Source organism: Molossus molossus, unplaced genomic scaffold (genome assembly GCF_014108415.1).
Source record: "Molossus molossus isolate mMolMol1 unplaced genomic scaffold, mMolMol1.p scaffold_m16_p_20, whole genome shotgun sequence".
NCBI classification, from domain to species: Eukaryota; Metazoa; Chordata; class Mammalia; order Chiroptera; family Molossidae; genus Molossus; species Molossus molossus.
Window position 1 is genome coordinate 41,345,071 of NW_023425356.1, and position 16,719 is coordinate 41,361,789.

General features: G+C 42.3%; 1 protein-coding gene across 1 annotated transcript in view; it reads left to right on the plus strand.

Annotated features, from left to right (window-relative positions):
- The window catches only part of NIBAN1 (niban apoptosis regulator 1), a 128,449-nt gene that overhangs the window by 46,826 nt on the left and 64,904 nt on the right, over positions 1 to 16,719 (plus strand). The window contains exons 2-4 of the mRNA XM_036272151.1: positions 5,310 to 5,440; positions 9,337 to 9,468; positions 12,710 to 12,824. Coding sequence (XP_036128044.1) covers positions 5,310 to 5,440; positions 9,337 to 9,468; positions 12,710 to 12,824 — 378 coding nt within the window. The remainder of the gene's footprint in view (positions 1 to 5,309; positions 5,441 to 9,336; positions 9,469 to 12,709; positions 12,825 to 16,719) is intronic.

The window sequence follows — 16,719 nt, forward strand, 5'->3', positions numbered from 1 at the left end:
TGAAGTATGTTAGTGTTGTAGAAAAAAATCCAATGATGAAATGTTATGTAAACAAAACTGGATACAACATATAATCATCTCAACTATTTAAAAATAATTGTAAAGCATGTTACAAGGAAATATAGCCAAAATAGAGTGTTTGAGATTTTTATATCTTCCTGTACTTATGAGCTACTTTTCTAAAAGCGAAACAGGAAAGAATCTGTGTATTTCAGGGAAGATTTTATTATATATCACATAGTTGCATTGACACTGGGAATAATGGGAAATAAGAAATAATCCACTATAAACGGAATTTTTCGAGGGAGAAAAACTAATGCGAGAGACTGGATTTGAGTTGAACTACAGAACTGGAAGGTTAGCAAAGAACCTTCTAGAATGAGAAAACATGCACTTTTTTGGTTCTTTAGATTGCATGTAAATTTTACCTGGACCCTTATATAATTCCCATGTTTACCAGCTGGTCCAGAGACACAAACAAAGAAAGACTTTTGTTAGTAAGTAATTTCCCACATAGAATTTCACGGACAAAATTCATTTAAAAACTTAAAAGGAATGAATCAGTAAGAGTCTGATTTTTTTTTTTTTCCAAGAAAAAATGAGGTGAGCTTCAAGAGGGAACATTTGTGATAACTGTTCAAGCTGAGAAGTGTGCCTTTCTCCTTTGCCGAGGTATTGACGTGGGTTCCATGATTATCATGCATTGTACTTTGCTTTACTCTTAAATATTTACACAGCCATTCTTTTGTTCATCCAACAAATATGTGCTGGTTACATAAGTACTGTATACCTTTGGTGGAGAAATAAGCTGTATTTAAACAGCTGGAGCCAGAGTAGTACACAGTGTCAGGAGAATGCGAAAGAAGGTGAGACTTTTCAGCTGGGGGAGAGTCAAAGAAGGCTTCTTGGGTTGGGATTGCCATCTGGGCTCGAAGGCTCTGAAATCTGCTGGCAGGGCATTTAGTGGGAGATGAAGGCATGAAGACATGGGCACCTGCAGGGGACAGGAGGTAGAGTTTGAGTAGGAGAGGTAGGAAATAAGGGCAGTGGGGGCCAGACCACAGGGCCTTTGCTACTAGGCTAAGTAGCAACTCTGGGGAGTCGCACTGGGGAACTGTTGAAGGTTTTTTACAAAGGTAGTGATGTGGTCTTGAAGCAACGTGTCAAACGAAACTCGCCAGACACAGAGGATTATGCCCCTGCGACTGGAGGGTACCTCTTAGGGCTTTCAGAAGACTTCCGTGGGAGTGTTAATGGCAAGACTTGGTCCTGAAAGACTGTTCCCCACTCTAACCTCTGGGCTTTGCTAACTCATGTCAACTTTCTCTTCAGTGGGACCATGGTGGCCAGCTTGGGTTCAGCCTCTCCTGTTCTGCTCCATCAGCCCTGGACGCACTCTGTCCACTTCCCAGAACCTGCCTCTGCCACACAGACCACGCTGTGGCTTATTTCCCACAATCCCCCAGGATCTGGGGAACAGCGACGGCACTCACCCCTCCCACTCTGGTTTTGAATGTTTTGTTTCTCTTTTAGAGCTAAAAGCTAGTAAGTTTTTTTTGGCTCTGCTGGGATGCTGACATAGGGCAGATGAAGAGACTTTCACAATGTTGCTAAAAAGATGACAATTACTTGGTTAAAGGCTCGGGGAGCTGGGGAAATGGGGATGGCTTCAGGAACTCCTGTGCAAATGAAAGTGACAAAATCTGGTGTCCAAATATGGAAGTGAGGCAGAGGGAATAAAATAACAGTGCTGAATTTTCAAACCTCCGTGAAATGGTTTGGAAAGGGCCAGAGACACTTTTCTTACTTTTACCAAGTTGAACTGAAGCTAAATGCTGGGGACAGAGCTGTGAAGAGGCTTCTCTTAGCTTTAGTTATGATAACCCTGAGGGTGTTATGAGCAGCCTGGTGAAGTAAACTGTGCCAACACATTGCCCAGCACAGATGGCACTAATTGAGTAGGATTAGAGGAATATGCACCCCAAATGCTGGTATAACAAAATGTGGAAGTAGTCCTTCCATTCTAGTCCTTATATTGTTGAGTAACTTCCTTGTAGTGGAAGACCTGGCACTGTGTTTTACAAACAATTTAGGAAAGGGAATAGGATACTAAATTGGAGAGTGGGGAGGGGAATGAGGGCAGTTCGATACCCAAGAATCTTGAGAACTGAAAACAAACTGGTCTCAGCTGAAGTTGTGTGTGGTCCCTTTGTGCTGATTGACTTTATGTGCGTGCGTTCACGGTGGAATATTAAATAACAGTAATAATAGTCAAAATTTATTGAGCAACCAAAGTGTCAGGCACTACCCCCGGAACTCTTTTACCTGAAGACCATCTCATTTAATACAGACAAAATCCTGTGAAAATGGGTATCTTATTATCCCCATTTTATAGGCAAGAAAATGGGGGCTCAGAGAGAGAGGCTCAATGTAACACAGCTACTAACTCATGCTTTTGCTTCGGCTCACTCATGCTAATGTTTTATTTAGTTGGTTTTAATTCAGGGATGCACGGAGGGCCTCCGATGTGCCAAGAATTTATTTAAAAGTGTTCCTGAAACATCTGTGAAAATGTAGGTCATGTTTGTTCAAGCCTGTAATGAGTGGGACCACTGCTCTGTGTGCAGCTGGGCAAGATGGTCCCAGTTCATGAGTTACAGGAGACGACCCGCCTTTGGCTTCTCCTTGATTGCTGAGTCAGCTTAAGGACATTGCCCTGGTAGTTGGCTTGGGTGCTCCATCATCACCATTGCTGTTGGTCTAAATGGCTCTGGATTATTGAACACTTTCTGTGTGCCAACTACAGAGCTGAGCACTTTACTGCGCTACTTCATGTAATTACAATAACACTATGAGATTGTTCCTCTTGTCTTCTTTTTATAAAAGAGGAAGCCACCCACATGAGATGTCTGTCTGACTCCAGAGTCCTAGCCACAGTGGCATTTTGTGCCAGATTCACGCTTTTCCTCAAAGTGTCAGGATCTCTACATTAGACTTTCCTTTATTCGGGTGTAGAGTAATTTAATCTAAAATCTAGATACATTTATGGAATTGCTATAGGCTCTCTTTCCCCTAAAACTTGTGATGTTGTTCGCTGTTTAATGCACATTTTGAACCAGTCATTAGGTTAATTACCCAAGGAAGCTATGATCTCTTGTTTATAAGTGTTACCTGGTGGATGACGCATTGATGGTACCATATGCACTATTCAAAATCCAGAAGCATTTTTATTGTGCACTGGGAGGGAGTGGCGGCACTGTAGCACCTCAGCAGAAGCCAGGCATCCTTGAGGGAGGCTTGGTGATGTGGCAGGAAATCAGCTCTCAAGGCTTTGTAGAGCTCATCGTAAAATGAGGTCCATCTCCTTTCATTTAAATCCAAGTTCAGCATCAGAAATTAACAGGCTGCTCTTCTGTTAGACAGAATAGTGGTTACTTGGATCTAAAGGGCATATTTTGTTAATTGTTTTTATGTGTCAGTGAGTTAAGACTCATTCTCAGTGTGGGAATTCTCAAAGATGCCCCACTCCAATGTAAGAAAATTAGACAAGGATATTGAATTTTATTTCTTACGCACTATATAAAAGCTAGTGAAAATAATAACCAATTAGTTATAAAGTCTGAGTGTATTAAAGTGTTATGCAAATATTGATTAATAGTAATACCATAAACTCACAGAGCAAGCAAAAGCATGCTTGGTTTAAAATATAGGAGCTTTCATTTGCATTTCCACAGAACCTATTATTAGTGGGTCTCAAAGCACCTTACAAGTAACAATTATTAAAGCCCATAAATACGGCCAGGAAATGTCATTTTATTGAGGGAATAAGCAAGAGGTCTGCTTTACCTCCTACATATCATGAGAACTAAACACTTGAGCTAAAGTGGACTTCTCCATATAAAGAGAATATTCCTACACTGTGGGTGTTTGGGGCTGTCATTCTATAGGTTAGAAATTGACAGTCATGGATTCAAGGTTCTTGTATTGAGTATCTCACACTATGTGGTTAGAACTTTTATTGTTAAAATTTTACATGTGTAATAACTCAAAACAAATCTTGCCAGCATGCTATATTTTAATATTTCTCTGTTGACTCTAATATCAAATGTGAAAACAAAAATTATGCCAAATTCACCTAAAAGTATTTGAAAAGATTTTGGAATGTTGTATCAGGTTTATTTTTTTCTCAAGCTAATATTCCACGGACTAATAGCTTTAAAGCACAGTCAATGGGACCTGTGTTTATTTCTACACTCTGTAGCAAGTCCTTGAAAGGTTCAGAAGATTTCGAATCTACTTTAGAAAACTCCTCTGCCCTTTCTCCCTTATTTCACCTCTCCTTTGCAACTACCCTACTCTCTAAAGCTAGGCACAGGTTGGAAAAGCTCAACAATATTCTCAGTGCCTGGCCCTCTCTCTCCCTCTATCTTGAGTCCTCAAGCTGCCCCCTCATGGTTGGTTCTCAGCCTTATTTTCTTCTGGTGCCAAGAGACCGTATTGCAGTCGTTGGTCACTATTGTGAGGCAGCTGTACTTCCATGGTTATAGTTCAGTGTCACGTAGATTCCAAGAACAGTGTGGACGAATGGGCACCTTCCTTTAGAGGTAGGGGCACTGGAACCCAGAGAGAATGAGTGACTTGACTGAGGTCATACAGCTGGTTCCTATCTCAGTTGAATCGGGACCAGAACTCAGGTCTCTAGATTTGTAAAGCTTTTCTCTGTACCTCACAGTAATTATATGATGCTTTGAACCACACACACAAAATTTAAACCAGAAACATAGGGCCAGGACTAGAAGAAGTCGTTTGTTGATGTTTTATCCAGAGCTGTGGATCAGCAAGACAAGAGGTGGAGCTTCAGGGATCTGAAGACAAACGGGGTGATGAGTGTGCAGAGCTGAAATGGTGGGCCCTGGGGCTCTTGCTGTGCAGGAGTTGATTGATGGACGTAAGGGGAATGAAGAGCTGAAGTGACAACAGGGTAAGGTAGAATGGTGGTTGTAGAGGATTAGAAGAATGTTGAGTTCATGGCCATGGCAATGGGTTGTTGATGTAAAATGAAGAAAAAAACTATTGCTTACTGGATGGTGGCCCTTAGGGACAACAGAGTCTCTCAGGATGATCCCAGAAGGGGAGGGAGAGATAACAGCATGTGCCACAAGTATGAAAGTTCTCAGGGCATGTGGACTAATACAGTTCTGGGAACCAGTGGTGTTAGGGAGAGTGGAGGAGTGTTTATGAATTATGTAGATATGTGTCTATTCTGAGAGTGCTACATCTCTAAATTCTAATTTTCATGTTTTTTCCAGGGAAAACTGAGGCTGCCATCAAAAACTTCAGTCCCTTCTACATTCGCCAGTACTCGGTGGCTTTCTGCAACCACGTGCGCAGTGAGGTAGAACAACACAGAGATTTGACGTCACAGTTTTTGAAGACCAAGGTAATCCATGGCATTTGGCTTACATATTTCTCCCACTGAGTAAAGCTTTACTCATAATATATCTGAAAGAGACAATAGTTTGAATGGCAGTTTGAGAAAAAGAAAAAGGTGTTCTTATGTCATTTCATGCTCAAAAAATTCTATTTACCTGGAAGTTAGAACATATGATTTTTGTGTTGATGGTGTAATTCATATTAAGAAAATAGCACGATCCAATTTTATTATGTTCTCCTCCCATTGATGCTTTGATATCAGGAAATTTGACTTGCTGTAGTGAAGTTCAATGTTAAAAAGTCATACTTTTAGTGCCTTGTACTATGGGCATTTTAATTTTGGTCATTGATCAAATATGATTTTCTCTTCCAATCCCCTAACTTATTATTTCTCCTTTGCTCCCTTATAATAATTATCCATGACCTCAACAAATAATTACTGTCACCTACTATGTGCCAGGCTTTATTTCAAGAACTGGGGAGCAAGACAAATTCTCTGCCCTCCTATTAATATTCAAATGTAGGAGACAGACAATAGACAACTAAATAAATGAATATCAGGTGATGATAAGTGCTACAAAGGAAAAATAGAGCAGGGATCTCAGTTTAGAGAAGACGGTCAGAGAAGCCCTCTGTGGCGATGACAGCTGAGCAGAAACTGGAGTGAAATAAGCATAGGCTGTGTGCACATCTGTGGGAAGACTCTTCCAGGTGGTACCGCAAGCCCAGAGATCCTGCTACAGTCGCAAGCGTCTCAGGAAGCCTGGTGTGATGAGAGGAGTATAAGCCAGGGAGCAGGGACAAGAAATGACTACAGAGTGACAGGTAGGGACTAGGCCACCTCAAACCCACAGACTACAGTCGGGTGTTTTTTTAAGTGTTATTGGAAGTTATTGAAAGGTATTGAATACAGAGTGACCTTCTGGCCTCTCTACAGCAAGAAGACTATGGGGAAGGACAAAAGGGGACGTGGAGGACTGGCAAGGAGGACACTGTAGCAGTCCAGGAGAAAGGGCGAGTTGGACTAGGTGGAGATGGTGGCAGCCATGAGGAAAGGCCCGAGCCAAGGTGTATTTGAGACAGAGCTGACAGACCTTGCTGATGGGTTGGGTCAGAGATAATAGGAGAAGAGAGAAATCACTGATGAGTTCCTGGCTTCTAGCAAATCAGTGGATGGAATTGCCTTTTGGATAGAAGAGTCAGAAGTGGATGGGAAACACGAGTTCACTTTGGGCATCTTAAGTTTCAGATGTACTTATTTACACTGAGTAGGTTGTGGGCTGTTCTGACCTGGAGCTCAGTGGAGAGGTTGAAGCTAGAGAACAGAAATGTGGGATTTCGTAGGTTATAACTGGTAGCAAAGCCGTGGGGCATGATCAAAGGAGAACATAGAGAAAAGAGGTTTCATGACCAGCCCCTGACCCCTTCAACAGTTGGAGATCAGAAAAGGAAGGATCCCGCAAGATGGACAGAGAAGAAATAGCCCGTGGAGTAGGAGAAATGTCAGAAACGTGAAATGTTCCAGAAGGCAAATAAAAAAGGCGTTCCAAGAAGATGGGAGTATTAAATGGGTCAGATACTGTTACGAGGAATAGATTTAGCAGCATGGATGTGTAGGGATAACTGATTATCACCTCCATAATTTAGGGAGCTTTTTAACAGGCAAATTCTGGCTCACAATCCCAGAGATTCTGACACATTAATTCTAGGGTGAAGCCACATTTTATTTTTATTTATTTTAAATATTTTTGAAATTGATTTTTTAGAGAGAGAGGAAGGGAGAGGGAAAGAGATAGAAACTTTGATGGGCTGCCTCCTACACATCTATGGGGACCAAGCCCACAACCCGTGTATGTGCCCTGACCAGGAATTGAACGGGTGGGTGACCTCTTGGTGCTTGAGATGCTGCTCAACCAACTGAGACACACTGTCAACCAACTGAGACACACTGGCTGGGTGGTTGAGGCCACATTTTATTTTACTTACTTACTTACTTACTTACTTATTTATTTATTTATTTATTTATTTATTTATTTATTTATTTATTTATTTTTGTATGTGCCCCTAGCGGGAACCGAACCCGGGACTCTCTGGTCCACAGGCCGACGCTCCAACCGCTGAGCCAAACCGGCCAGGGCGAGGCCACATTTTAAACAAGTATATCAATTGATGTAAGTGGCCCAGCTTCGAGAAATGCTGCCCATAAGAACTATAAAGGTTTCAGTCTCATTTAGAGAGAAGAGTGAGCTCCTCTCTTACCTGTTAATGAAGCAAGACTGCCTCATTATTTATGAGAACAGAATATTAAGCCTTGGGATTTGGAGGGAACTTATTTCATTCCTCAGACGATTCTGAAAAAGATGAGCCCATCTATCCTCTTTGTGTGGTTCCTGTAAATTTTGCTTGAAAGTGGAGGGATGTGCTTCCAAAGGCATTATGGTTTTTTAATAAAGGGAAAATAGATGTAAATTCATGTAGAAGACAGAAGGTCCATTCCCATATTTTGAGATCAAACAGCAATTGCACCGCGAGGCAGGATGGGAATGATTCCTTCCACGGTCAGCCCCGTGGGAGACCCACTAGGAACCTGACAGAGGCTGCCCTGCAGCACACATGCCCCCTAGTTGATAAGAAATCCTCAGACTTTTGAGAAGAGGCAGAACCGAGCTGTGCTGGTTTACCTGCTTGTTCTTGTTTTTTCCCCCTTTCTTGTTTTCTATCTTCATTTATCCCCCATAGAACCTCTTCTGCCTCCACCCACCCCCCATCCCCTTGCAATCACCACACTGTTGTCTGGGTGGATGAGTTCTTTCTCTCTCTATTTTTTGCTCAACACCCCTTCTCTCTCCCTCTCCCTCTCCCTCTCCCTCTCCCTCTCCCTCTCCCTCTCCCTCTCCCTCTCCCTCTCCCTCTCCCTCTCCCTCTCCCTCTCCCTCTCCCTCTCCCTCTCCCTCTCTCTCTCACACACACACACACACACACACACACACAGACACATATACTCCCCATCCCCACCAGAGCTGTTTGCCTGCTCTCTTCCTATGCCTGTTTGTTCTTTAATCCCAGAGCCAACATGGTCGCCTTGAGAACAGGGATGGGCTCAGTGTTTACAGCCTGGGCCCTCAGGGCTTTGGGGCCTGGGAAAACCATCCAGCCTGACTTTTTTTTTTTCCCCTCACCCAAGGACATTTTTCCATTTTTTGCTCAGATAGAGGGAGAAAGAGGAAGAGAGAGAGAGAGAGAGAGAGAGAGAGAGAGAGAGAGAGAGAAACATCGACATGAAAGGGACACATCTAGTGGCTGCCACCCGCACAACCAACCAGGGCCGGGGACAAACCGCAACCGAGGTACATGCCCTTAGCGGGAACCGAACCCGGGTCTCTCTGGACCACAGGCCAACGCTCTAACCGCTGAGCCAAACCGGCCAGGGCCAGCCTGACTTTTGAGGCTGCCTGAAGGTGTGATGAATAGGGGAACAGCCTGTTAATTCTCCTGTTTTTCAGGACTTAATCCTGAGGCATATTTCCTGTGTTGGGGTAGATGCCCACAATGTATACTTAGCTGCCTCGCTCCCTCTCTTCCACAGTTTATCAAGGATTTATTGAGTGTCACGTGTACACCAGGCACTGTCTTATTACTGTAACCCCTTCTGCCATATGCTTCTGTTTCTGTAGCATAATGGAGGGAAGTGAAAACCTCAAAAACATCAATAAGACAAATACTTGCATTTGATCAGGAGGAGGAAAGGGAAGTGTGGAGGGAGGGAAAGAAGCAACCATTCCTCCAGGATCTCAGCACAAGACAGTTTCTTGAAATATTCCTTGAAGTGTCATGGACAGACTAGTGGTAAGCATGGTGTGCTATCTTTCGGGGTCATAATTAATTGTATTCATCTCCTTCAAGCCGCCACTGGATCCTGGAACTGTTTTGTATGAAGCAGAACTATCACAGTTTGCCGAAGATATAAAGAAATGGAAGGAGAGATACATCGTGGTTAAAAATGATTTTGCTGTGGAGAGTTACGAGAACAAAGAGGTACGACCTTCCCTGCTACCCTTGCTTCTTGCAGTATTCTCGAAGATTGGGTGGTTGGGTTGTTGCGCCCTCTTCTTTAGGATTGATTCTTTTCCTACGAGCAGGTACTCATTTCAGTGAACTGATGTTTACTGAGTGCCTGTTATGTGCTGCATGTCGTAAAAGGTTCTGGGCATTTAGCAGTGACCAGACAGATGCTGGCAGTCTAGCGGGCAAGACAGACTTTGAACTAGCACTGGCAAGTGGGTGTGAAAGTAGGTTATGCCGCGTGACCAGGTCAGGAGCCTTTACTGTATCATTCAGCTTCGAAGGCTTCCTCGGTCACTGCCTGAGGTCTCTCCCTCTGCTCTGTGTCTCCTTGTCTTCCCTCTCTCAACTTCCTGCATGGCAGGGGCTGAGGAGTTACTTACTAAGGTAATGGTTGAGCCCTGGCCTGGTGGCTCCATTGGTTGGAACACTGTTCTGTACACTACAAGGTTGCAGGTTTGATTCCCAGTCAGGGCACATAGCTAGGTTACAGGTTCAGTCTTGGTCAGGGCGTATATGGAAGGCAACTGGGTGATGTTTCTCTCTCTCTCTCTGTCCCCTTCTCTCTCTAAAATCAATAAACATATTCTTGGATGAAGATGAAAAAAAAAAAAAAAAAGATTGTGATTGATTTGCATGAGTTCCTAGGGATTTAGAACACTTCACATACTTATTCCACTCATATGGAAGGTTTTTTTTTTTTCCTTTTAACTTATTCCTGGTTATCTCATTATTATCCTCTCTGTGAAATGTGGAGAAAATGAGATCGTGTATTTTAAGTGCCTAGCATTCAAGAGGACTTCCATTTTTACTGGTTCTCATTTATTTCCCCATGGAAAATATAGGGGTACAAAGGAAAGAACACTGAGCTATGAGTTTGGAAAACTAAAGTGCAGGTCAGGCTTCAGTGAAACTGGAGAGTTAGGCTGAATTATTCCAGTAGTTCCTTTTGGATTTTATACTGTACATATTTTAAATCCACATAGATGCTCAATCTGCCTTTGAAATGAATAGTTATTATTTATTGGTTAAAAGTGGTAACAGATTTAAAACTCAGCTCTCTTTCAAGAGCAGGCAGGACAACCACCACTAACACTCTGATCAATACCCCTGATGTTAAACCTACAGGAAGAAGCTCAGGGGGACAGACCAATGTGTTTCCTTTTTGTTTCTGATGGACAATAGAAATAAAATGCAATACAAACTTATTCCACAGGCAACCAGCTAATGCTGTTTGTGTAGTCTTATTCTTTGCCATATTCATTAAACTCATATTTTCTCTGCTTATCTGTATTAGATTTTATTCAACACTTGATTTGCTCTCTGGAGCAAATTACCAATACACTACAGATAACAACAATAATAATAACAATAACAAGTCACCTTTATTTTGTATGACATGTTACATGTCCTCTCAGGGAAGCCTGAGAAGAGGCAGTATTGCAGAATGGTTAATATTGTGGACTTTGAAATGTGTCCTTTCATAAGTCATAAATCTTCTTGAGCCTCACCTATCTCATCTGGAAAATGGTGAGCATGATCCCTTCCTCCCATGTTGTGAGGAATAAACAAATAGGAGCACTGAAGCCCAAGTACATGGCAACCACTGGGAGAGCCCACAATAGACCAGTTCTTGGTATGATCACTACTAAATAATTGGGAGGAAACACTCATGGAACTTCCTCTTGAATTTATTATGTTTTTCACCATATTTGGCACTAACCAAAGTTTCATTTTGAATCCAAATTGGGGTTTTTCCTCTTTTCACTTTTCAAAGCTTTCTCCCTCGACTTTCAATTTATTTGCTCATTATTTTCAAGTGAACCTGTTTGGATTTCTAAGATATGGTTACTGAATTGTATAATAACCAAATATTTAAAAATTTTTTTGCTCATCATTTTCAAATGAGCCTGTTTGGATTTGAAAGACATGGCTACTGAATTTCATAATAAACAAGTATTTAAAAAACTTGGAAATTTAAAAAATGGCATGTAGTTTGCTATTATTCCTCCAAGTTTTAATGTCTTGTTTATTCATTTATAAAAGAGTATATTTTAAAAAATTATACTTAAGAGTTATGCATTTATAAAATAGAGAGAATAAGTAATTTATAGTGCTATTTTCAGGATTGATTAATATCATGTTCATAAAAGCCCAGATTGGAGCGTGATAGAACAAATAACACAATTTAGATTTCAGGCCAGTGTCAATGTAACTGCTTCTGAACTTTTTCAACAACACACAACTTTTGATTCTTCTCTGTTGTGCTCTGGGTCCCTGATATGCTTAAGCAGCTGATTGGTGGATTTTACAAGCATGAAAACTACCTTCTTATTTATGAGAGTTTGTTTTGTTTGGGTCTCTTCAGTCACTGCATTCTTGATGGAGTAGATGTTCTTCTTATTCCCAAGAGCACACTCTACCTTTTGGGTCCCACAGTTGCTGGGTTTCAATTCTCAGTTTGCTTTTAGCTTGTGATTGTCAACATTTTGCCTTGACTTCAGCCTCGTCATGAGATGCATATCCTCAAAGTCTATCTTATCTGTGTGTCCTCGTGGTCCTGGCTGCTTCACAAATGCTTCTTACCCTCTTTCTGCCTCCCCAGCAGTGGAGCTGTCTGTCTGCTGGCCACCGTCTGTTCTGATGTCATGACGTTGCTCCCCCCTCCCAGATCATTTGCTGTCAAACAGTCTCACATCTGAGGGCAAAGTGCTGGCATATTTATCATGGCAATATTTTTATGTTTTTGGTGAAAATCCATGGCAACCATGATTGCAGCCACCTGTCTTACAGTCTCATGAGTCATCAGTCTGCAAGTGTGTTGTGTAGTAAACGTCTGTCTGCATCATCACCCTTGTGGTTCTCAGAATGATTCAGACGCCGGCCCCTGAAATGGTGTGGTGCAGGATTTCTAGAAGTTACTAAGATTATGTTTTCCTCATTTGAGAAACACGCCTACAGTGAATCTCCCTGAGATTAGGGACTCTGACTTGCCAAGTTGTGACCATCACACAAAAGTACTAAAGTAATACCTGGCAAATAGCAATTACGCAAAACATATTTTTTTTAAATAAATGGCTCTTACTCAATGACAGGAGGGGAATTGCTTATCTCCGAGTGCCTGTGTCTGTCTGTCTATTTCAAATATTCTTGATCTTTTTCAGAAACCCAAATGGGGAAAAATAACCACTCATTTATGCCTTTTCTTTCCCAGGCCTATCAGAGAGGAGCTGCTCCTAAAAGCCGAATTCTTCCAGCTGGTGGCAAGGTGTTAACCTCGGAAGAGGAATACAATTTATTATCTGATCGGCATTTCCCAGACCCTCTTGGTGAGTTGCTGAGCATTCTTTCCCAAGGCGAAATTCCTAGACTGGCTTTGTTTAGCTAGACCCATGGCTCTCAACGAGGGGAGGGAGATTTCACTCTCCAGGGACATTTGGCAGTGTCTGGAGACATTTTTAGCTGTCACAGCTTGGGAGGATGGTATTACAAGCATTTAGTGGGTAGAGGCCCATGATCCTGTTAAACATCCTGCAATGCACAGAACAGCCCCTGACAATGAAAAAATTATCTGGCATAAAATATCAATAGCTGCTGAAGTTGAGAAACTGGGTTAGACACACATACTCCATAGACAAACGGGAGATGTAATTTCCCTAATTTAGGTAAACATTGTACCACTTCTATTATTTTAAGTCACAGTCAAGAATACACAGGTCAGTTGCCGTGTTTCTAGTGCATTAGAAATGTGCCGCTGGTTGGGCATCCCACGGCTTTTGGAATACAATGGAGGCCTTACTAGCATTACACAGGACAGAAGTAAACAGACAGGGCCCAGTCTGTGAAATGTCCAATCTCACCTGCCAGTAAGCATGTCAGGGAATATTATTCCTCTATTTTAAAGAAGATATGCAATAGAATATTCTAAACCGAGAAAGTGTTTTTAACAAGCATTACAGTAACTCAGAGCTGTGGTGTGAAAAAGCATTAAATTAATCGACATATTTATAAATAATAGCCAAATGCTGCCATGGAGAGAGCATTGGACTGAGAATTGGAAGGCTGGATTTCTATCTAGTTCTAACTGTGCCACTTATCAAGTGTCTTCCTAGTGTGACTAAATTTCTCTGATTACTGTTTCTCCAACTCCAGGGCCTTGAACTTGAAAATCTAGAAGGATCTTTCCGTCTCGAACACACTTTGATTCTCGTTTATTCTACTTTTTCCATGTAGAGGAAGTGATGGATAATATGTATCTAGAGACCAAGAAGTGCATTTCATAGAAATTCATGAACTGTGGATAATGGAATGATTCCATCTGGCTTTGTGTAAATCATACTACGCAGTAATTACTTGGTTTCTTGAAGAGAGCGCTGGTTCTTATTAACAAGTATAATCATTTCATTAAAATTTATGGAGAAAATATAGTTGTTTTTTTCAACTGTTGTGGTGGTGCAGAATGCTTAGCACAGTGTTTTTAGTAGCACTATTATTAGATGAGTGCATGGACCATAAACCTAGATTAAACAAATTGTTATTAATTCAAGCTAAAGCACTTTATGTGCACTATACATATTATTATATTTTCTTTCAACATCTACTTGTATGTCTTCTTGGCTCTGGAGTGGGGATACCAACACCCTGACTCTCCAGAATCTCTCGAAAAGGACTTTCCAATGAAATCAGTCAGAACAGACAATATATTTATTGACTTATTGATGAATTCACATCAGAAGGAATGAAAAGGAATAAAAACACCAGTCCTCTGTGACTAATGCCATTTGGCTCAGGGCTTCAGATTGGGGCATTTCAATGACTTTTTATTTCATTGTATGGTGTGTGGCCTTTTGAGTTGAAGAAATAGAACATTCTACAGTAGCTCATTTGTGATATCCTTATAATCCAACTCAGAAAAACATGCAGGCTAATGGCATCTAGAAAATTGATGTGAAAGGTTAAATGAGAGATATCTAGAGGCTCATTGAAACTAATTTTGGGCGACTTTCTGACACTTTTTAATGCAAAGGGCCCATGTGGCTTTCAGCTGTTTGTCCAAAGTTGTGACATCTTGGGAAGGGCAATTGCTTCACAATACCATGTGAACAGAAACACTCCCTTTGTGATATTAATCCTATGGCAAAGGATAAAGGCACATTCAACATGGAAGGAATTAACCTCCCTTGAGAAAAAGCACCAGAGGCTTATCAATAAATACCTCTTCTTTACACAGCATTCTGCCAAGATGACGTGTTGAGTTGCCCTCATGTCTTGCTGAAGTGACTCATTTATTTGGAATTTTATTGATTAGCATTTAGTTTGCCACACACAACAAAAAAACTCAAATGAAATACTTAAACTTTTATTATCTTGCTGAAAATAAGTGGATATTAGCAGTCCAGGGCTGGTGTGGGACAGTTCCATAAAAGTCAGGGACTCCTAGCTTCCTCTCCCTTTATCTCCAAGTTGTGGCCCTTCCCGACCTAGTACAAGGTGGCCGCTGGAGACCCAGCCTGGTTTTCTCATCCCAGGCAGCAGGAGGGGGAAGAGGGAGGAGGCGGGCACGTTCCCTCTCTCCGAGGTGCTCCCAGGAAGTTTCACCACCACTTCAGTGACCCCATTGGCCAGAACTTAGTGGCTGTGGCTGGAGTGGAGGCTGGAAATGTCGTCTTTATTCTGTGTAGCATTTGCTCAATAGAAAATCAAGGATTTTGTTACAGAGAAAGAAGGCAGGATAGATACGTGTTACAACCAGAGGTCTCTGCTGCGGCATTCCATCATCCATTCATTTGTTCATTCACACGGTGATTCATGCTTAGGTTACCACGTGCCGGGTATTATGCCGAAGGCCCAGGTTTGTGCTTCCAGTGCATTCCACTATGTTACCTTCAGGTGTTGGGACCCTGAAATAGCTCCCATTTTTTGCCCTAGGAAATTTATTCTTTTTCTAGGCCAGTCTGGATTTATTAATTTGCCAGTAGCAGGACTTGGTTGTGGAGCCGCCTTTATGATTATGATCCATTTCTTGGCATCCTCAGGGCTTTCAGTGGACTCTTGGGGGGGGGGGTCCTTCTTCTCTTTCATTCCCTGAAATTGGGGCTGATGATGTAGGCAGGGAGCACAGGGTTACTTTTTTGTGCACTTGTTCTCCATGACTCAGGGAATAAGCTGGGTTTCATTGAACCAAGAGCAATGTCCTCTCATCGCAATGCACGGAAGGGAACACCGTTTGGGTAGGGGCTCTGAATAGTAACGCGGCTTATCATGCGTCTCTTGGAACTGATTTTGAGGGAAGAGGTAAAAGTCCTCATTGTTTAAGGCTTTTAAAATTTCTGAGAACAATGTGGCACATTTATTCACCCAACAAACTGGAGTCGAGCATCTACGAGGTTCCATGACTGTGCCATGTGTTGGGGATTCAGAGATTTGTCAGATGCAGTGGTTCAGCTTCCTGGGGAGAATCAGTGAGGGGGCACCTCTCAGTCCGTGCCTTTCACCCTGTGTGTGGGTGCCAAGCACGGAAACAGAAGCTGATCCTTACAATTTTGGGAGAACAAGGTAGGGAGCACCCAACGCTTTCTCTCATAGTAGAAGGAGTTGCCTACAAAGACACCCTAGAGCAGGTGGCTTTTGAATAGACTTTTGAAGGATAAATGGGAATTGTCTGTGCACAGTCATGATGGAAGGGAAGGGGGAATTGTATTCTAAACTACAGAAGTCATGTGCAAAGCCATGGGATGGATGTCATGGGAGAGTGGCAACTGAGCTTGGAGAGAGACCGGTACAGAACAGGAATAAGCACCACCACTTCACTGGGGCTGCATAAAGGGGTAGAGGAACCAGTAAAGGTGACAAAGAAGAACCAATTTTTGAAAAGCATGAATGAAGGACAGCAGGAGAGACATGCTCCTGGAAGTCATGGGAAGAGAATGTTTTCAAAAGAAGTAGTTAGCAGCCACAGATGTTTCAGATCAGATTAGAAGGATAGATAATCAGGAAGAAGCCACAGGCTGGCTGGCAGTCAGGACGATGCGGGGGACCTCAGCAATTTGGTTTCTAGACTGGTGGGGCTGGAACAAGACTGAGTGAGAAGGGGTGTTGATGGCATGAAGACAACAAGTGACAGGGGGGGCAGGGAGAGAGTGCAGGGCAGAGAGCAGACCTGGTGACATGGGAGCCTGGGGGAGAAGAGCGTGAGGGTCTGCACCGCTGGACTGAGCACTTGCC